Here is a 22,900-nt window from a genome sequence, read left to right as displayed (position 1 = left end):
CCACAGTACAATCCTCCATCATGTAAATCACCTCCGCTCCTGACATGCCCTACTAAAAGGTCATTGTAAACAAGCATATACAGTATTTTCGAACCAAATACCTGCAATCTCATTTGTAGAACACACACACACACACGCATGCAGATACACACACATCTCCCTCTCCTATTACCCTAAATCGTTTGTTGTTATGAGGGTGTCTAATTTGCTTTTCCAAAATTACATCATCTCCAAATCAATCCATTCCCTCCCTCCCTCCCTCTTCTCAGATGATTGAGTTTACTGTGCGGCTGAGCACAGTCATTTTCATCTTTTGCTCTAGCAATACTACAAACATACCCACTTTTTTCACTCTCTCTCCCCCTTCCCCCCCCTCTCTCCCCCTCTCCATCTTTCTGTCCCCTTCCACTTGTCTCACTATCCCCCTCTCCATATTTCTCTCCTCTTCCCCTTCTCTCTCTCCCCCTCTCCATATTTCTCTCCTCTTCCCCCTCTCTCTCCCCCTCTCCATATTTCTCTCCTCTTCCCCTTGTCTCTCTCCCCCTCTCCATATTTCTCTCCTCTTCCCCTTGTCTCGCTCTCCCCCTCTCCATGTTTCTCTCCTCTTCCCCTTGTCTTTCTCCATCTTCTCTCCTCTTCCCCTTGTCTCTCTCCCCCTCTCCATGTTTCTCTCCTCTTCCCCTTGTCTCTCTCTCCATCTTCTCTCCTCTTCCCCTTCTCCATATTTCTCTCCTCCTCTCTCTCGTTTGTCATTATTAAATACATGTTCTCATTTGCTGCTTCATATGTACATACCTCCAATTAATCTCCTCTGACAGACGTGCGCACACACACACACACTTAATCAACCTGGTTTGTCACTGCAGTCCGGATGTAATGAACTGACTGAACGTACATGGTTAAATTCAAAGATCAACACAACCTTGTCAAGGACCCTTATACCAACATTTGTAACTAAAGTGCTTTGTAGTCCCTTGGGGGGGTAGAATTAGGAGGGTAAGGGAAAATAAGATTTTGGATGGGAATCAATTGTTGGTCCCCAAAAAGTCCTCAAGTATAGTAAAACAAACAGTGGTGTAAAGTACTTAATTAAAAATACTTTAAAGTACTACTTCATCATTTTTTGGGGGTATGTGTATTTTACTTCACTATTTATAATTTTTACTACTAGAAACTTTACTAGAAAATTATGTACTTTCTACTCCATACATTTTCCCTGACACCCAAAAGTACTTGCTACATTTTGAATGCTTAGCAGGACAGGAAAATGGTCCAATTCACACACTTATCAAGAGAACATCCCTGTTCAAACTGTCTCTGATCTGGTGTACTCACTAAATACACATGCATGGTTTGTAAAATGTGTCTGCGAGTTGGAGTGTGCCCCTGGCTATCCATAAAATAAAATAAAAAATACAATTTTGCCAACTGGTTTGCTTAATATAAGGAATTTGAAATGATTTATACTTTTCATACTTGCAATTACAATTACATTTGATACTTAAGTATATTTAAAAGCAAATACTTCTAGACCTTTACTCAAGTAGTATTTTACTGGGTGGCTTTCACTTTTACTTGAGTCATTTTCTATTAAGGTATCTTTACTTTTCCTCAAGTATGACAATTGGGTACTTTTTCCAACACTGAAAACAAACGTGTGTTCGTGCGTATAGTTACCGGTCGTAGCAGGTAGGCCAGACTGCATCCCTGTAGAACCATCAGAGGTAGTTCTGTCATATTGAGGGCGTGGTACAAAGTCTCTACTGAAGCCATGGTCTGGTCAAATCGTCCTGCTAGACCACCCAGAGTCACTATAGTATCCACCTGGGGGAGGAGGGGTGGGGGGGATTAATTATCATAATCTCCCAATCATGGGTCCACCAGGTGGTACAACTTCAGACCCCTTTAGAAAACTTTGGAACATATTACAAACTGTGAGTATGCTATTTATGTCTGGAAGGAGAAACATGTAGCCTTTGGACAGAAAGGTTGAGTTCTTTTCAGCACTTGAAACATCCGGAGAGCCATCATAATAACTATAATTTACCCAAACCTCTCTCTCTCCCTCTCTTTCCCTCTTTTCTTCTGACCTCATACCCATCTCTCCCCCTGTACCCCCGCTCTCCTTTACTCCCTCCTCCTCCTCTCTCTACTTTACCAGTCTCTCTCTTCAGTCTAGCTCTCTCCCTCTGTGTCTCGCCCACCATATCTTTCACTCTCTCCCCAAGAGTGTTCTAAGGACACAATGTCGCAGAGAGTTTGGAGAATTCATGGTGTGCAACCATTTTACATTGAGGAAATAAAGGTAGTGTACTAGTTCGTTTGCTCTCGGTGGAATTGCAGTCCGTATAGCACTGCATAAGCACAAACACTTCCATACTGTCTGACACGCCATGGCACTTGGACCCTAGTTAAGATATGATAATGACTTGGAGACAGTGATCGTCTTAATTTACATCTTCTAAACTGATTTAGAAATGTGCTTATTGGAGGTTAAATCCACATCTGTCAAACACCCACATACACACAACAGAGGACAGCTTTAGAAAAACCCTTTCTCTTATTAGGCTGCACACACAAACACACCCACGCATGAATAAACACCGAACTGCTTTAGAAAATAATTTGTCTTATCATCTGAATGACAGCGTTCTGTAAACAAGCGTTGCCAAGCTACGGTCCTTGGAGACAGAGAGAGATTATAAAACAGAAAGAAAGTATTATGTTAAATCTTTACTTTGCAACTTCAGCACCTTTAACCACAGTCTAGAACAAGACAAATAAATAAACTTCTGCCAGGACAGACAGACAACATAAAAGGAAACAGGACAAACCAATGGAATAGCCTATATTACACAACTTATGTAACTACCTAAGAAGCCTTTGACTGTTAGGGCTGTGACCATACCAGCATCTGACTGTTGTCGTCAGGTCCGTGACCATACCAGCATCTGACTTTTGTCGTCAGGGCTGTGACAATATAAGTATATGACTGTTGTCGTCAGGGCTGTGACAATACAAGTATATGACTGTTGTCATCAAGACTGTGACAATATAAGTATATGACTATTGTTGTCAGGGCTGTAACAATACAGGTATATGACTATTATCGTCAGGGCTGTAACAGTACAAGTATCTGACTGTTGTCGTCAGGGCTGTGACAATACAAGTATATGACTATTGTCGTCAGGGCTGTGACAATACAGGTATATGACTATTGTTGTCAGGGCTGTAACAGTACAAGTATATGACTATTGTCGTTAGGGCTGTAACAGTACAAGTATCTGACTGTTGTCGTCAGGGCTGTGACAATACAAGTATATGACTATTATCGTCACGGCTGTAACAGTACACGTATCTGACTGTTGTCGTCAGGGCTGTAACAATACACGTATCTGACTGTTGTCGTCAGGGCTGTGACAGTACACGTATCTGACTGTTGTCGTCAGGTCTGTGACAATACAAGTATATGACTATTGTCGTCAGGGCTGTGACAGTACACGTATCTGACTGTTGTCGTCAGGTCTGTGACAATACAAGTATATGACTATTGTCGTCAGGGCTGTGACAATACAAGTACAAAGCATACCAAACTCTTTGGTCATTTAATAACCTGCTGTATGTAAATAGTGTGTTGTTGAAAATAAATAAATGTGACCTTGGTTGAGCTCATAATGATGTTTGTTTCCAACATTAGTGCTGTTTTCCTACATAAGTTAAATCAGATTAGTGTTTTTTATCCTTGCCACGATACTAAGGAGTATTGCAATACTGGTATCGTCCCGGCCCTAATTGTTGAAGTCAGTGGAGGCTGCTGAGGGGAGGACAGATTATAATAATGGCTGGAACGGAGTGAATAGAATGGCATCAAACACGTAGAAACCATGTGACACCATTCCACCAACCATGAGTCCATTACCATGAGCCCGTCCTCACCATTTAAGGTGTCACCCACCTCCTGTTATTGACGTACAGATCTGGGAACAGGCTACTGAAATACCGTTACACAGCACTTTGTACTTCAGCCCCCACAAATCTGCAGACCGCGCCTGTTCTCTTATTATTGAGAGACAACATAATCAAAAGAATCATTCTGTTGCTGATTATGCTCCAGCCTTGAAAATGTAATAATGTGATCATTTTGATGATAACTGTCAGGGAGATAAATCTAATGAGGATCCATCAATTAGTCTAATTCCCAGAAATCTGGCTGGAAACACACCAGACGTGGACTGTTACAGTACATCGTAGTTACTCACTACAGTCGTGGCCAAATGTTTTGAGAACGACACAAATATTAATATTCACAAAGCCTGCTGCCTCAGTATGTATGATGGAAATTTGCATATACTCCAGAATGTTATGAAGAGTGATCAGATGAATTGCAATTAATTGCAAAGTCCCTCTTTGCCATGCAAATGAACTGAATCTCCCAAAAACATTTCCACTGCATTTCAGCCCTGCCACAAAAGAACCAGCTGACATCATGTCAGTGATTCTCTTGTTAACACAGGTGTGTGTTGACGAGGACAAGGCTGGAGATTATTATTTTTTTAAATCTTTATTTAACTAGGCAAGGCAGTTAAGAACAAATTCTTATTTTCAATGACGGCCTAGGAACAGTGGGTTAACTGCTTGTTCAGGGGCAGAACGACAGATTTGTACCTTGTCAGCTCAGGGATTTGAACTTGCAACCTTTCGGTTACTAGTCCAACGCTCTAACCACTAGGCTACCCTAAAGTTGATGCAGCTGCGGGATCGAGGCACCACCAGTACAGAGCTTGCTCAGCAGGCATGTGTGAGTGCATCTGCAAGAATGGTGAGGTGAAGACTTTTGGAGGATGGCCTGGTGTCAAGAAGGGCAGCAAAGAAGCCACTTCTCTCGAGGAAAAACATCAGGGACAGACTGATATTCTGCAAAAGGTACAGGGATCGGACTGCTGAGGACTGGGGTAGTCATTTTCTCAAGTCATTTTCTTTGATGAATCCCCTTTCCGATTGTTTGGGGCCTCCGGAAAAGAGCTTGTCCGGAGAAGACAAGGTGAGCGCTACCATCAATCCTGTGTCATGCCAACGGTAAAGTATCATGAGACCATTCATGTGTGGGGTTGCTTCTCAGCCAAGGGAGTGGGCTCACTTACAATTTTTCCTAAGAACACAGCCATGAATAAAGAATGGAACCAACACATCCTCCGAGAGCAACTTCTCCCAACCATCCAGGAACAGATTGGTGATGAACAATGCCTTTTCCAGCACGATGGAGCACCTTGCCATAAGACAAAAGTGATAACTAAGTGGCTCGGGGAACAAAACATCGATATTTTGGGTCCATGGCCAGGAAACTCCCCAGACCTTAATCACATTGAGATCTTGTGGTCAATCCTCAAGAGGCGGGTGGACAAACAAAAACCCACAAATTCTGACAAACTCCAAGCATTGATTATGCAACAATGGGCTGCCATCAATCAGGATGTGGCCCAGAAGTTAATTGACAGCCTGCCAGGGCGGATTGCAGAGGTCTTAAAAAAGAAGGGTCAACACTTCAAAAATGGACTCTTTGCATTAACTTCCCTTTAATTGTCAATAAAAGCCTTTGACACTTATGAAATGCTTGTAAATATACTTCAGCATTCCATAGTAACATCTGACAAAATATCTAAAGACACTGAAGCAGCAAACTTTGTGAAAATTAAAATTCGTGTCATTCTCAAAACTTTTGGCCATGACTGTACGCTGTCTGTCTTTTTCATTGTAGTCATACTTTCAACACTGCAACAGGTTATGTGTATACTTTAGGGATACGGAGGTTAGACATTACTCAAAAGAACAAACAGAAGGTTCAAATGGTTGTTTTAGCACAAAGCTCAGAGTCTAAATCTGTCTCACTGATTAACTAGACAGACTGTTTGAGGACACTGGTTCACTGACTGACAGTTAATCAGGTGTGTGTGGGTGTGTGTGTGTGTGTGTAATAAGAATGAAGGGTCCATGTGTGCAGTGAGGGTCTTAAGGTGAATAACACCCAGATAAACACACATCCTCTCTGACAGTTGAGCAAGAGGCAGAGGAAGAGTGGGAAGACAGAGGGGGACAACGGAGTGGGAGGATGGAGGGAAAGGACAAAGGGGGAGGAAGAGGACGATTACCTGAAGCTGTCGTCTCTTGATCTCCTCCACCATGATGGCCAGACATTTAGTGAAGTCAGTCAGCTCCTGATCAGCGGTCTCTATCAACCGACACTTCTAGAGGGAGAGAGAGAGGAGGGGGCGGGGGAGAGGGGGGGGGGGGGGAGAGAAAGGAGGAGGGCGAGGGAGAGAGAGGAGGGGTGTGGAGGAGAGAGAGAGGAGGGGTGTGGAGGAGAGAGAGAGAGGAGGGGGCGGGGGAGAGAAAGGAGGAGGGCGGGGGAGAGTTGGAGGGGGAGAGGGAGAGAGGAGGGGTACGGGGGAGAGAAAGGAAGGGTGTGGGGAGAGAAAGGAAGGGTGTGGGGGAGAGAAAGGAGGGTGTGTGGGAGAGAAAGGAGGAGGGGCGGGGGAGAGAAAGGAGGAGGGCGGGGGAGAGAAAGGAGGAGGGCGGGGGAGAGAAAGGAAGGGTGTGGGGGGAGAGGAGGGGGCGAGGGAGAGAGAGAGGAGGGGGCGAGGGAGAGAGAGAGGAGGGGGCGGGGGGAGAGAGAGGAGGGGGCGGGGGAGAGAGAGAGGAGGGGGGGGGGGGAGAGAGAGGAGGAGGGCGGGGGAGAGAGAGAGAAGGGGGCGGGGGAGAGAGGAGGGGGCGGGGGAGAGAGAGAGGAAGGGGTGGGGGAGAGAGGAGGGGGCGGGGAGAGAGAGAGGAGGGGGCGGGGGGGAGAGAGGAGGGGTGTGGGGGAGAGAGAGGAGGGGTGTGGGGGAGAGAGGAGGGGGGGGGAGAGAGAGGAGGGGTGTGGGGGAGAGAGGGGGGGTGGGGGGAGAGAGAAGAGGGGTGTGGGGGAGAGAGGAGGGGTGTGGGGGAGAGGAGGGGGGGGGGAGAGAGAGGAGGGGTGTGGGGGAGAGAGAGGAGGGGGTGGGGAGGTGAGACAGACAGATAGACACAAAAAGAGCAGAAATCCCTCTTCTTTATTCTGTAAATAAGTCTCTGAGCTCTCTCAAACTCAGCGTACCCCCACACACAACGTTCCAGTGAATGCCCCTAAACGGTAGTTAGTTCCAGGTGAGTTCCTGCTCGCAGCAGGAATCACACAGCCTTTGTTCTATTCATGTCAGCTCACACACTCTTTCACTGCCCCGCTCCGTTTTATGCCTCCTCCATCCCCTGATGAATACTTTTATCCCTCTCTCCCTCATTCCCCTCTGTCTCTCTTTCATTTATGTAGAGTTATGCACATCTCCTGAAACACCTTAAAGTCCCTAGATGTCTTGCACTATTCTCTAACATTACCATAGTTTGTTATTCTCTGAGCAACATAATAAATCCAACCCTATTCTCTATAACATTACCATGGTTTGTGATTCTCTGACCAACATTATAAGAAATCTAACCCTATTCTCTATAACATTACCATGGTTTGTGATTCTCTGACCAACATTATAAGAAATCTAACCCTATTCTCTAACATTACCATAGCTTGTGATTCTTTCTTAGTAATATTAGAATAAATCCAACCCTATTCTCTATAACAGTGGTTCCCAAACTTTTATAGTTCTGTACCCCTTCAAACATCCAACCTCTAGCTGCGTATCCCCTCTAGCACCAGGGTCAGCGCACTCTCAAATGTTGTTTTTTGTCATCATTGTAAGCCTGACACACACACACACACAATACGATACATTTATTAAACAAAATAATTACTGAGTTTTTGTCACAACACGGCTCGTGGGAAGTGACAAAGAGCCCTTGTAGGACCAGGGCACCAATAGTAATATAATAATAATCAATAATTTTGCTCTTTATTTAACCATCGTACATGTAAAACCTTATTTGTTTATCGAAAATTGTGAAAAACTTGAAAGGATGCTTGAAAGGATGCACATAACCCTTCAAGGTTGTATTGCAGAGTCTCAGTCTTAAATCATTTTCCACACACAGTCTGTGCATTTAGTGTTCATGCTAGTGAGGGCCGAGAATCCAGTCTCACATAGGTACGTGTTTGCAAAGGGCATCAGTGTCTTAACAGCGCGATTTGCCAATTCAGGATACTCTGAGCGCAGCCCAATCCAGAAATCTGGTAGTGGCTTCTGATTAAATTCAATTTTCACAGAACCGCTTGATGCAATTTCGATGAGGCTCTCTTGTTCAGATATCGGTAAGTGGACTGGAGTTAGTGCATGAAAGTGATAACGAATCCAGTTGTTTGTGTCATCCGTTTTGGGAAAGTACCCGCGTAATTGCACACCCAACTCACTCAGGTACTTATCACTATATCACATTTGACATTGTCCGTAAGCTTGAGTTAATTTGCACACAAAAAAATCATACAATGATGGAAAGACCAGTGTGTTGTCCTAGTTAATGCAGACAGAGAAGAGCTCCAACTTCTTAATCATAGCCTCAATTTTGTCCTGCACAATGAATATAGTTGCGGAGATTCCTTGTAATCCTAGATTCAGATCATTCAGGAGAGAAAAAGTATCACCCAGATAGGCCAGTCGTGTGAGAAACTTGTCATTATGCAAGCGGTCAGACAAGTGAAAATTAAGGTCAATAAAGAAAACTTTGAACTCGTCTCTCAATAAAACAAACGTGTAAATACCTTGCCCCTTGATAACCAGCGCACTTCTGTATGTTGTAAAAGTGTTACATGGTCGCTGCCCATATCATTGCATAGTGCAGAAAATACACGAGAGTTCTGGGGCCTTGCTTTGACAAAGTTAACAATTTTCACTGTAGTGTCCAAAAAAGCTTTCAAGCTGTCAGGGATTCCTTTGGCAGGAAGAGCCTCTCGGTGAATGCTGCAGTGTACCCAAGTGGTGTCGGGAGCAACTGCTTGCACGCGCGTTACCACTTCACTATGTCTCCCTGTCATGGTATTTGAATATGTATCATCAGTACAGATACCAACATGAGCAGCACCTACTTTTGGCTACATATGGACCTTGTTGTGGAAAATTACACAATTAGTCATGCTATTCCTTGTTTTACTGCTTAAAGAATAGTCTCTTGTTAAATGCTAGTGTTTTTTCTAACCTGATACAAACTTGTATTGGTGTGACCTAGTCATAAGACTGGGCTTTACAGCAAAGAGACGTTTGGGTGCAACTGCAGCATGTAAAATCCTGTGGGTTTACTATGTACAGAAAGTCACATGTATGGAACCTTGCAGAAAGGAGTATGATATAGTGTTTGTTGTTGTGGGATGCTAACTACGCTTGCTGATTGTTCCCAGGGGACTGAGGTTAAATTGCGGCAGGGGTGCCGTTAGACGTGGCTCAGGGTACCACACACTCCAACTAAAACGGAGCAGAGAGGGACCCACCTCGGACCTGCCGGGAGTGTCAGTGAGTGGATGCGTCATTTTGGACAGATAAGATAAATTAAGGGTGAGACTGACTTTCTTAAAAACAACCTCCAATTGGGGAAAGTTTACTTTTAGAAAGTCCTGTTCTAGGAACAGGTCACGCATGTTATAGATACCAGGATGAAAGCGATTCCAGAATAAGATCCTGAGGTACTATAGAGAAACCAGGACATTGTCCTGAAGTAATACCATGGGTTACAATCATAATGGGGTGGCAGTGGTTAGAGCATTGGGCCAGTAACCCAAAAAAGTTGCTAGATCGAATCCCCGAGCTGACAAGGTCATTCTGCCCCTGAACAAGGCAGTTAACCCACTGCTCCTAGGCCATCATTGTAAATAAGAATTTGTTCTTAACTCACTTGCGTAGTTAAATAAAGGTTAAAAAAAATAATAATGATGCATGAGCTATGTTAAGAGTTACCAGGACAGAGTCCTGATGAAAGTGTTCCAGGATAAAGTCCTGAAGAAATAAGAAAATATTCCTGCAGGTAAGGAAAACAAATACGAAAAATATACAAAACAATTAAAATAGTAATTATTAATCAGTGTACTGGTAAAACAGTTGGTTATGATTGGGAAACCAGATTTACCAGATTTACCAGATTACCCTTGGTAAATATGAGCAAAATGAGCTGTGGAAAAAAATGGGATCTGAGACCATTCCTCCATACAGAATCTCTCCAGATCCTTCAGATTCCGAGGTCCATGCTTGTGGACTCTCCTCTTCAGCTCATCCCACAGGTTTTCTATGGGGTTTAGGTCAGGGGACTGGAATGGCCATGGCAAAACCTGGATTCTGTGGTCAGTGAACCATTTTTTGTGTAGATTTTGAGTGGTGCTTTGGATCATTGTCTTGCTGGAAGATCCAACCACAGCCCAGTTTAAGCTTCCTAGCAGAGGCAGTCAGGTTTTGATTTCATATCTGCTGGTACTTGATGGAATCCATGATATCATGTATCCTAACAAGTTGTCCGGGCCTTTGGAAGAAAAACAGCCCCAGAACATCAAAGATCCACCACCATACTTCACAAACTGGCTTAATTTTTCAGCAGCTAATGGAGATCCATAATGCATACAAATACAGTGGGGATGAGGTACTTTTCTGCATGGATATCTTTCTGTCTACGCCAAACCCACCTCTGGTGTTTGTTTCCAAAAAAGCTCTATTTTGGTCTCATCTGACCATAGAACCCTGTCCCATTGAAAGTTTGGCAAACTGTAGGCGCTTGAGTTTGTTGTTGATGACAGCAAAGGTATTTTTATGGCAACCCTCCCAAATAACTAGTGGTTATGTTAAGTAGGTGGCATCTGATCGTAGTTTTGGAGATTTTCTGACCCCATGACCCAACTAACGTCTGCAATTCTCCAGCTGTGATTCTTGGAGATTTTTTGGCCACTCAAACCATCCTCCTCACTGTGCATGGGGTCAATAGTCTTCTTCCAGGCCGGTTGTTAACATCTCCAGTTGCTTTAAACTTCTTAATTATTGCCCTGATAGTGGACATTGAGCTATTTTCTTATAGCCATTTCCTGATTTGTGCAGCAACCTTTTGTCACACATCATTACTATATTCTCGGATCTTTCCCATAGTGATGGATGACTATGGGAACTTGGCCTGTGTGTCACCTCATATTTATACCCCAGTGAAACAGGAAGTCATGGCTTACCACTTAAGTGTTCCTAATCACTCAGGTGCTTGAAAACATAAAGAAATATGAATGGGAATATACTTCAGTTAGATTTTACTCAAAATCATTTCTAGGGCTGCCAATAATTGTGAGAATTTTTTTTATTTCACATTAAAAAAAATCTATCATTTTACTTCAATTAAAGGTTTGATTTTTGAATGAAAGACCAAGAGGATAAACAGCACATTTATATTTTTTTAACAGCCCGTTTTGCTCATATTTACCAAGGATGCCAATATTAGTGTAGGGCACTGTATTAGAGAGGGCAGTGTGTGCTCTAAACAGTCAGAATTTCCAAAACACAGAATTTCCAAAACACAAAGTAGTAAAATGTCTTACTAGTAATTTGCTATGCTAGCAAGAGGCTGCAAAGCCAAAGCATTAACTTCCGGTAGACATGCAAAGCTCAACTAAAAGGTTATCATTTGGTTACAGTATACTGAAATGAACTAATAGTATAGTATATAGTATATACTCATTAAGCATGTAGTATATAGTATATTAGTATGGGTATTTGTACACAGCTTGGGTATGCGAGTACATTTTACAAATGTACAATCGAGAGCATCCTGTCGGGCTGGTACGGCAACTGCTCTGCCCACAACCGCAAGGATCTCCAGAGGGTAGTGTGGTCTGCACAACGCATCACCGGGGGCAAGCTACCTGCCCTCAAGGACACCTACAGCACCTGATGTCACAGGAAGGATAAAAAGATTATCAAGGACAACAACCACCCGAGCCACTGCCTGTTCACCCTGCTATCAAACAGAAGGCGAGGTCAGTACAGGTGCATCAAAGCTGGGACCGAGAGACTGAAAAACATTCATATCAAGGCCATCAGACTGTTAAACAGTCATCACTAACATAGAGTGGCTGCTGCCAACATTCAGACTCAAATCTCTTGCCAATTTAATAAAGGTATCACTTTAAATAACGCCACTTTAATAATGTCTACATATCCCACATTACTTATCTCATATGTATACACTGTATTCTATACCATCTACTGCATCTTGCCTATGCCGCACAGCCATGGCTCATCTACAGTGGGGCAACAAAATATTTAGTCAGCCACCAATTGTGCAAGTTCTCCCACTTAAAAAGATGAGAGAGGCCTGTAATTTTCATCATAGGTACACTTCAACTATGACAGGCAAAATGAGAGAAAAAAATCCAGAAAATCACATTGTAGGATTTTTGTATTAATTTATTTGCAAATTATAGTGGAAAATAAGTATTTGGTCAATAACAAAAGTTTATCTCAATACTTTGTTATATACCCTTTGTTGGCAATGACAGAGGTCAAACGTTTTCTGTAAGTCTTCACAAGGTTTTCACGCACTGTTGTTGCTGGTATTTTGGCCCATTCCTCCATGCAGATCTCCTCTAGAGCAGTGATGTTTTGGGGCTGTTGCTGGGAAACACAGACTTTCAACTCCCTCCAAAGATTTTCTATGGGGTTGAGATCTGAAGACTGGCTAGGCCACTCCAGGACCTTGAAATGCTTCTTACGAAGCCACTCCTTCATTGCCCAGGCGGTGTGTTTGGGATCATTGTCATGCTGAAAGACCCAGCCACGTTTCAACTTCAATGCCCGTGCTGATGGAAGGAGGTTTTCACTCAAAATCTCACGATACATGGCCCCATTCATTCTTTGCTTTACACGGATCAATCGTCCTGGTCCCTTTGCAGGAAAACAGCCCCAAAGCATGATGTTTCCACCCACATGCTTCACAGTAGGTATGGTGTTCTTTGGATGCAACTCAGGATTCTTTGTCCTCCAAACACAATGAGTTGAGTTTTTACCAAAAAGTTATATTTTGGTTTCATCTGACCATATGACATTCTCCCAATCTTCTTCTGGATCATCCAAATGCTCTCTAGCAAACTTCAGACAGGCCTGGACATGTCCTGGTTTAAGCAGGGGGACACGTCTGGCACTGCAGGATTCGAGTCCCTGGCGGCATAGTGTGTTACTGAATGTAGGCTTTGTTACTTTGGTCCCAGCTCTCTGCGGGTCATTCACTAGGTCCCCCCGTGTGGTTCTGTGATTTTTGCTCACCGTTCTTGTGATAATTTTGACCCCACGGGGTGAGATCTTGTGTGGAGCCCCAGATCGAGGGAGATTATCAGTGGTCTTGTATGTCTTCCATTTCCTAATAATTGCTCCCACAGTTGATTTCTTCAAACCAAGCTGCTTACCTATTGCAGATTCAGTCTTCCCAGCCTGGTGCAGGTCTACAATTTTGTTTCTGGTGTCCTTTGACAGCTCTTTGGTCTTGGCCATAGTGGAGTGTGGAGTGTGACTGGTTGAGGTTGTGGACAGGTGTATTTTATACTGATAACAAGTTCAAACATGTGCCATTAATACAGGTAACGAGTGGAGGACAGAGGAGCCTCTTAAGGAAGAGGTTACAGGTCTGTGAGAGCCAGAAATTTTGCTTGTTTGTAGGTGACCAAATACTTATTTTCCACCATAATTTGCAAATAAATTCATAAAAAATCCTACAATGTGATTTTCTGGATTTTTTCCCCCTCATTTTGTCTGTCATAGTTGAAGTGTACCTATGATGAAAATTACAGGCCTCTCTCATCTTTTTAAGTGGGAGAACTTGCACAATTGGTGGCTGACTAAATACTTTTTTGCCCCACTGATGATTTCATTATGTCGCAAGGGAAAATATTATCTACTTTTATTGACCTTGCCAGATCTGTTTCCAAATCAATGAATGTCGATTCTACTCTATGACTGCTAAAGAAATACTTGGATGAACTTTAAGGTTATTTTCTGGTAATTGTGTCATTATTATGTACCAGATGTTAAGACAACAAACCATTATAATTGTGTTATTTGCAGGATTTACTGGTCATTTCAATAGCATTGGGTCCATGTTACTGACTGAATTGAAGTTGTGGGCAGAAAGAGGCTCAAGTATTGTGAACTATTTTAACTCCCATCTAAATGTATCCTTTCCCTTAGGAATTGGCTGATGTATGTTGTGGATTTGGCGCATTACATGTTAAAACCTCTTAAGGGTCTGACCCTTTTTTTTCAAAGGTTTTCCTAAAATGGCATACAAAAATCTAACTGCCTGTAGCTCAGGACCTGAAGCAAGGATATGCATATTTTTTATACCATTTGAAAGGAAACACTTTGAAGTTTGTGTAACTGTGAAAATAATGTAGGATAATAGAACACATTAGATCTAGTAAAAGATAACACAAAGGAAAAACATTTTCTTTTTTTTGTACCATCGTCTTTGAAATGCAAGAGAAAGGTCATAATGTATTATTCCAGCCAAGGCGCAATTTAGATCTTTACCACTAGATGGCAGTATGTGCAACGTTTTAGACTGATCCAATGAACCATTGCATATCGGTAATAAAATTTTAAAAATCAAGACTGCCAAAATGTGCCTAATTGGTTTATTAATTGGTTTATTATTATTACATTTTCAAGTTTATACTTGTGCACTCTCCTCAAACAATAGCATGGTATTTCTTCACTGTAATAGCTACTGTAAATTGGACAGTGCAGTTAGATTAACAAGAATTTAAGCTTTCTGCCCATATCAGATATGTCTATGTCCTGAGATTTTTTTTTGTTACTTACAACCTCATGCTAATCACATTAGCCTACATTAGCTCAATCGTCCCGCGGGGGGACACCGATCCCATAGAGGTTAACTTCTTTGGGATAGGGGGCAGCATTTTCACTTTTGGATGAATAGCGTGCCCAGAGTAAACTGCATCCTACTCAGTCCCAGATGCTAATATATGCATATTATTATTAGTATTGGATAGAAAACACTCTGAATTTTCTAAAACTGTTTTAATGATGTCTGTGAGTATAACAGAACTCATATGGCAGGCAAAAACCTGAGAAACAATCCAAACAGGAAGTGGGAAATCTGAGGTTTGCAGTTTTTGAACTCAGCCACTATCGAATACACAGTGGAATATGGGTCATTTTGCACTTCCTACGGCTTCCACTAGATGTCAACCGTCTTTAGAACATTGTTTCAGGCTTCTACTGTGAAGGGGGGCCGGATGAGAGGGGTTTGAGTCAGAGGTCTGGCAGCAGCCTCGTTCACAGTCAAGCGCATTTCACATGGAGAGGTAGTTCTCATTCCATTGCTTTTCTACAGACAATGGAATTCTCCGGTTGGAACATTATTGAACATTTATGATAAAAACATCCTAAAGATTGATTCTATACTTAGTTTGACAAGTTTCTATGACCTGTAATAGCTTTTTTAACTTTTCTTCCGACGTTCGACTGAACCTGAACCCGTGTTTGGATTTGTTTACCAAAAGCCCCAACAAAAGAAGCTATTTGGTCATAAATGATTAACTTTATCGAACAAATCAAATATTTATTGTGGGACTGGGATTCCTGGGAGTGCATTCTGATGAAGATCATCAAAGGTAAGTGAATATTTATAATGCTATTTCTGACTAATGTTGACTGCGCAACATGGCAGATATTTATTTTGGCTGGTTTGGGCTCTGAGCGCCGTACTCATATTATGCTTTTTCCGTAAAGTTTTTTAAAAAATCTGACACAGTGGTTGCATTAAGGAGAAGGGTACATAAAGTTCCATGCATAACACTTTAATTTTCATCAACATTTATAATGAGTATTTCTATGAATTGATGTGGCTCTCTGCAAAATCACAGCATGTTTTTGAACTACTGAACTACTGAACATGACACACCAATGTAAAATTAGATTTTTGGATACAAATATGCACTTTATCGGACAAAACATACATGTATTGTGTAACATGAAGTCCTATGAGTGTCATCTGATGAAGATCATCAAAGGTCAGTGATATCTCTTTGTGCTTTTTGTGACTCCTCTCTTTGGCTGGAAAAAATGGCTGTTTTTTTCTGTGACTTGGTAGTGACCTAAATCATTTGTGGAGCTTTCGCTGTAAAGCATTTTTGAAATCAGACACTGTGGCTGGATTAACGAGAAGTTTATCTTTAAAATGGTGCCTAATACTTGTATGTTTGAGAAATTTGATTTATGAGATTTCTGTTGATTTGTATTTAGCGCCCTGCAATTTCATTAGGTGTTGGCGAGGGATTTCGCTAGTCCTAGACAGGTTAAATAGAATGATTAATTGTGCAAAATGTATTCGTAGCCGGAGGCTAAGTACATACGGAGACAGAATGCTTGCATAAGAGTGTGCCAAATGATAGGTGACCATCGCTGTACATTCATACCCTAGGGTGAGGGTAACTTGCCTACTGTATTGGCAAGCTTCTACATCAGAAAGAGCTCAGTGGTGATTGGAATTCGTTTGGATGGGTTCAGTCATTATTTGGTGTTATGGGTGCAAGAAAGTATTTTATTTTGTGATACCTTATTTTATTTCCCCTCATGTTAATGCTTGTTTAATGGAAATGCTTGTAAGTCATTTTCTATTAGGCTGAGACTTAGTCTCAAAAGGGAGGAAAAGTCATGGAAAAGTACACAATTAGTCATGCTATCCCGTGTTTTACTGCTTAAAGAATAGCCTCTTGTTAAATGCTAGTGTTTTTTCTAACCTGATACAAACTTGTATTGGTGTGACCTAGTCATAAGACTGGGCTTTACAGCTAAGTGACGTTTGGGTGCAACCACAGCATGTAAAATCCCGTGGGTTTACTATCTACAGAAAGTCACATGTATGGAACCTTGCAGAAAGGAGTATGATATAGTGTTTGTTGTTGTGAATGCAGTTAGACGGTTGAGTCCTCGGGCTATCAACCTTGTGCTATCTTAAGTTTACACAGACAATGATTTACCTTTTACACACTATCTGCCACGTACACAGAAAGGGGTTGTATGTATTTTCTCTAGAAAAGCATGGAACCGGCACTGTTCGTTGAGTTTTCAACTATACACTTTTGAGTGGGAGGTTGATACACCATTTTTGCAAATCTTATGATAAAGTGTTGTTTGAAAGAATCTGCACTCTCTCTTCCTTTTGATGAGATATTCCACGACAACCATTAGTGGAATTCCTGCGAGAGAGTAACGGTTAATGTGATTGGATGTTAATTATTTGACGAGGCTACTGTATTTGACATTGTGTTGTTATTTCGCTGAACCCTAGATGGTTAAATGTTATTTTTGGCAATGAACTGAGGCTACTCAGGCGAGAAAAAAAAAATCCCCCAAATGTATAGCCCAGTTGGAAAATATAAATGGACTGTTTGAAAATGTGTTTAATTTTTTAAAATATGAATCCCATTTTCATTTGGCTTACCCCCGACGGCATTGCGCGTATTCCTGGGGTATTATCTGAGTAATATTAGAATAAATCCAACCCTATTCTATAACATTACCATAGCTTGTGATACTCTGCGTAATATTAGAATAAATCCAACCCTGTTATCTCTAACATTACCATAGCTTGTGATACTCTGCGTAATATTAGAATAAATCCAACCCTATAATGTCTAACATTACCATAACATAATCCAGGTAGATACTGGAAGGTCATGTGTTTTTTATTGGTTTTCTTTTCTCTACATAGTGATTGGCCAGTTGTTCAAGTCAGTCTCTGATTAGAAGGAGCAGAGTACTGTGGTTGTAAAGAACCAGAGCGATGTACCTCTAATATCACTACCATAATATAATGCATACAGTGAATAATGGGTGATCAGTGTTAAACTGGCCTCATTCTCCTAGATGACAGAGAACGCTGCTATTTACATGACTCATCATGGCTGAGTCATCATGGCTGGGTGCCTACTCCTCGTCTCTCAAACACTCAGGGTGTCATCTCCATTTCAAACAGTAAACACTTATGTACCCTGGGCTCTGAACACAATCACACACTGTGTGTGTGTGTGTGTGTGTGTGTGTGTGTGTGTGTGTCACCTTCTCTGTGTAGAAAGCTTTGACCTCTGCAGTAATAGAATCAAAGTCCCCACTGATGTAGTCTGGAAGAAAACTAGATGAGAGAACAAGAAAAATAAAGAGAGAAGAGGATTTTGGAAAGTGTCAGTTTGGGAAATATGGGGGTCCGTATATATATATACAGAAAAGTAGGTGGACAACCCTGCAAATTTGTGGTTTCGGCTATTTCAGCCACACCCGTTGCTGACAGGTGTATAAAATCGAGCACAGAGCCATGCAATCTCCATAGCTGCCACCTTTCCAACAAGTCAGTTCGTCAAATTTCTGCCGTGCTAGAGCTGCCCCGGTCAACTATAAGTGATGTTATTGTGAAGTAGAAACGTCTAGGAGCAACAACGGCTCAGCCGCAAAGTGGTAAGCCACAAAAGCTCACAGAACAGGACCTCCAAGTGCTGAAGTGAGTAGCGCGTAAAAATCATCTGTCTTCGGTTGCAACACTCTCTACTGAGTTCCAAACTGCCTCTGGAAGCAACGTCAGCACAATAATTGTTAATCGGGAGCTTCATGAAATGGGTTTCCATGGCCGAGCAGCCAAGTGCGGCTGGAGTGGTGTATAGCTCGCCGCCATTGAACTCTGGAGCAGAGAAAAGTGTTCTCTGGCATGATGAATCACGCTTCACCATCTGGAAGTCCGACAAACAAATCTGGGTTTGGCAGATTCCAGGAGAGGGCTAGCTGCCCCAATGTATAGTGCCACTGTAAAATTTGGTGGAGGACGAATAATGGTCTGGGGCTGGGAAATCTTAACCTACAATGACATTCTAGACGATTCTGTGCTTCCAACTTCGTGGCAACAGTTTTGGGAATGACCTTTCCTGTTTCAGCATGACAATGCCCCTGTGCACAAAGCTAGGTCCATACAGAAATGGTTTGTTGAGATCGGTGTGGAAGAACTTGACTGGCCTGCACAGAGCCCTGACCTCAACCTCATCGAACACCTTTGGGATGAATTGGAATGCCGACTGTGAGCAAGACCTAATCGGCCAACATCAGTGCCCGACCTCACTAATGCTCGTGGCTGAATAGAAACGAGTCCCCGGAGCAATGTTCCAACAACAAGTGGAAAGCCTTCCCAGAGTGGAGGCTGTTATAGCAGCAAAGGGACGACCAACTCCATATTAATGCCAATGATTTGGAAGGAGATGTTCGACGAGCAGGTGTCCACATACTTTTGGTCATGTTGTGTATATAAAAAATATATATATATACAGTACCAGTCAAAAGTTTGGACACCTACTCATTCCAGGGTTTTTCTTTATTTTTACTATTTTCTACATTGTAGAATAATAGTGAAGACATTAAAACTATGAAATAACACATATGGAATCATGTATTAACCAAAAAAAGTGTTGTATTTTATATTTGAGATTCTTCAAAATAGCCACCCTTTGCCTTGATGACAGGTTTGCACACTCTTGGCATTCTCTTGTGTTCTGATTATGATGGGGTCCCTGATGAATTTGCTATCACAAAAGGGGTGCCCAGACCCAAAACGTTTGAGAACCCCAGAGTTAATGTATCTGTCCTTTAGGAAGGAGAGAAATATTCAAACACACAGAGTGGCTACTTGTACCTGTCTTGTTGTCCAGCGGTGATGTCATACAGGTGGTTGGCCGCACCATCTGCACACGCCCGCAGGAGAGCTACAGAGAGAGAGAGAGAGAGAGACCTTGCTTAGCTGAAAGAGGTGGACGAATCTTGCTAAGATGTATATGTCTGTTTTGTGTGCAAACAACTTTTTGATTTTATTTCCTATTGCTCCCAAACATAATGCATGTGTAACAATAGTAATAAAAAAACTCTTCTAATTTTACCCAAAAACAAAATATGCGGTACCCAGATCCAACTTTTAATGTTATTCGTATTTTGGGGAATTAGAAGCATTCCGTTTGCAAATTTGGCTTTATTAAGGAGTCTGTTTTTGTGTCATGGGGAAAGACTGCATAGGAGCAATAGAAGCATTCTCTAAGCACCTTGTTTAAAATAACCAATGCATTCAGCAGAGAGAGATATTCTGTTTTAAACACACACGTGTCACAAGAGTGTTGTACTGGCAAACACACCGTGATAAGGAATGTAGCGCCCTTCTCTATAGGAACTTTCCCACTCTCAAGCACAGATTCAAAACATACCCCCAACAAAAAGGTGTGAGACAGCCATATCAGTACAGACCTAACAATGCTGTCTTAACTTTACACTGAAGGATACATTTTAGAATTTGATTATTAGTAGAGATGAGCACTGATATGGAAAGATACCAAGAAAGATCAAGATACCAATAAAAACGGTGTAAATGTTCACTTCAGTATTCACCCCCACAGCTCTGCTGAGTCCAGACAACTGCTAATTGGCCAAACGGCCAGGTGTGAATATTCTGGAAGCCAACCAATCTCAAATCATCCACCTCTGATGGGCCATCAGCAGGGCAATTAAGTATGCTGACTTGATAGCCTGCACGAAGGTCTGAGAAAGAGTTTTGTGCAACGGTCATGTATGCTTTATTTCACAATAGTGTAAGCTAAGAGGAAGGAAAAAACAATATTATTGGTATCATATGAATGATCAATGTTGGTGCCCAACACTAATGAATATAAAAGCTACAAGTTGAATACCTTTACTCCAGAGTGTGTGAAGACTGTCTTTTTCCAAAGGCTGGTTGAGAATGATCAGACATATTTTCTGTGTGCCTGTAGGGAGGCAGGGAGATAATTACTTGCATTTGTTACACAATACCAGATCTATTCTGAACCAGAAATGCAGGTCTACTTCAGAGAGGTGCTGTAAGGCCATAAACTGTTCTTCCTTCCACAACAGCTCTGAGAGAAATCAGATTATACTTTAACACTCAGTGTTCTTGTTGTTTTAATAGTTTTAACCACAATGAGGATGAGCCAGACAGGAAACACGCTTTGGTTCGGAGATTAAACAGAAATTAGTTTGAACATTACCTACAGTTGGGTGTGGGATGATAGTCAGAACTATTTGCCTTTTGGGCTCCATTTTACAACAAGAGAATTCAATCATTTAAATGTTTTAGAGATATCAAATGCTTGCATCAGACAGCTCATTTCGGTTGAATGCAAATCAGTTGTGCAACTGACTAGGTATCCCCTTTGCCCTTCTCCTTCCATAATGCCTCACAGTACATCAAGAGGTATCACAATATGCAGTAGACTCCGTTGCACTGCACTCCAGCAGGTGGCAATAGTGCAAAATTTTGACTACGATGTGCATGGTTATATAACTAGTATGAACCACCGGTAGCTAGTTAGCTACATTCTCTACAAAAATGCCTACATTCGAGGGCCTCCCGAGTAGCGCAGCGGTATGAGGCACTGATTCGCAGTGTTAGAGGCATTACTACAGACCCGGGTTCGGGTCCGTAGCGGACTAAAGAATGTAGAGAAGCAGTGAAGTGTAGGAACAGGGCTTTCAGAATGATAAAAAGGTCCCATAATTACCAGCACCTGATACAGAATAAACAAGCACAAGCAGTAGTAAGGAGGATCATTAGGACAGCTAAATAAGGAGGTGATGGTAGCCGTTTTCTTCAATGTAGAGATGGCCTATGATATGATGTGGAAGGCAGGCCTACTTATCAAGCTGAATATCATGGGGGTTGGAGGAAGGGATTATAACTGGATAAAGGATTACATTTTTGGGCGATCATTACAAGTGAGGGTGGAAAGCTTTGTCAGAAAGCTATGAGGTAGATAATGGTACCCCCCAGGGAAGTGTCATTAGTCCTTTGTTATTCTTCATTATCACTGACAATGTATTCTCCCAGTTGAGATCTGATATTGGGATGTCATTATTTGCAGATGATGGGGCACTGTGGAAGAGAGGGAGAAATAATAATCCATACAGCCAGAAGAGTTCATGAAGCGATTAGTGAAGTTGAGCGGTGGTCCCTCAGGTGGGGGGGATTCAAGATCTCAATTGAAAAAACACAGACCGTTTTTTTCTAGAAGGAAGGTTGGGGAGGAAATTTACTTGAAGCTGTATGGAAGGAATCTGGAGAGGAAGGTTTTTAGGTTCCTGGGTGTCTGGTTTGACACTCAAATGACATGGGCGGACCATATTAGTGTCAGAGTAGTTGTCAAAGGAAAGAAAATATTGAATATGATGCATTGCTTGTCAGGAATGAAGTGAGGGGCAGATAGAATGGCGTTGAAAATGCTATATATAGCACCTTCGGAAAGTATTCAGACCCCTTGACCTTTTCCACATTTTGTTACGTTACAGTCTTATTCTAAAATCGATTAAATAAATAAAAATCCTCAACAATCTACACACAATACCCCATAATGACAAAGTGAAAACCGGTATTTAGAAATGTTTGCAAATGTATTAAAAACAAAAAAACAGAAATACCTTATTTACATAAGCTGAGGAAGAAGCTGTTCAGGAGTAGATTCACTTGTATGTGAACATTTAAAAACACAATACTATGCTTTCTTGAATATATTCACAGATGGATGTAAGGACCCTAAACCAGGGAGGACAGGTGCAGCTTTAATGTTCCTGAGTTTAAGGTGGAAGTGATAAAAAGAGCAACGGATAATTGATCTTTTTACACAAAGGAGTTATTGGCCAAACTATTGGCTGCGGAGTTGGTGGAGGAAGTGAGGCCAAACAGGGTAGTCATGTGCTCTGACTCCTGTGCAGCACTGATGAGCTTAAATTAATTTGTGTCTCAGATCAGAAAGGATGTATTGTGTGAGGTTTTGCAGTGCTTGTATAGGGTGAAAAAGATGTGGGTATTTGTGATGTACCTCTTGGTAACAGCTCATGTGGAAGTAGAGGGGAAT

At 41.9% G+C, this 22,900-nt stretch overlaps 1 protein-coding gene across 8 annotated transcripts in view; it reads right to left on the bottom strand.

Moving 5' to 3' along the window:
* Positions 1-22,900, bottom strand: part of tpk1 (thiamin pyrophosphokinase 1) — a 47,592-nt gene that overhangs the window by 4,781 nt on the left and 19,911 nt on the right. For 5 of the 8 annotated variants that reach the window (XM_042298917.1, XM_042298921.1, XM_042298918.1 and 2 more), the window contains 6 exons: positions 20,702-20,776; positions 20,403-20,552; positions 19,663-19,732; positions 18,051-18,123; positions 6,147-6,242; positions 1,678-1,824 (listed from right to left, as the gene is read on the bottom strand). In XM_042298917.1, coding sequence (XP_042154851.1) covers positions 1,678-1,824; positions 6,147-6,242; positions 18,051-18,123; positions 19,663-19,732; positions 20,403-20,552; positions 20,702-20,776 — 611 coding nt within the window. The remainder of the gene's footprint in view (positions 1-1,677; positions 1,825-6,146; positions 6,243-18,050; positions 18,124-19,662; positions 19,733-20,402; positions 20,553-20,701; positions 20,777-22,900) is intronic. The other 3 variants (XM_042298923.1, XM_042298924.1, XM_042298922.1) reach the window with 2 other exon arrangements.

This window comes from Oncorhynchus tshawytscha, linkage group LG16 (genome assembly GCF_018296145.1).
Source record: "Oncorhynchus tshawytscha isolate Ot180627B linkage group LG16, Otsh_v2.0, whole genome shotgun sequence".
In the NCBI taxonomy this organism is placed as follows: Eukaryota; Metazoa; Chordata; class Actinopteri; order Salmoniformes; family Salmonidae; genus Oncorhynchus; species Oncorhynchus tshawytscha.
Note: the sequence above shows the minus strand (reverse complement) of the source record. Positions and strands in the feature narration are given on the sequence as shown.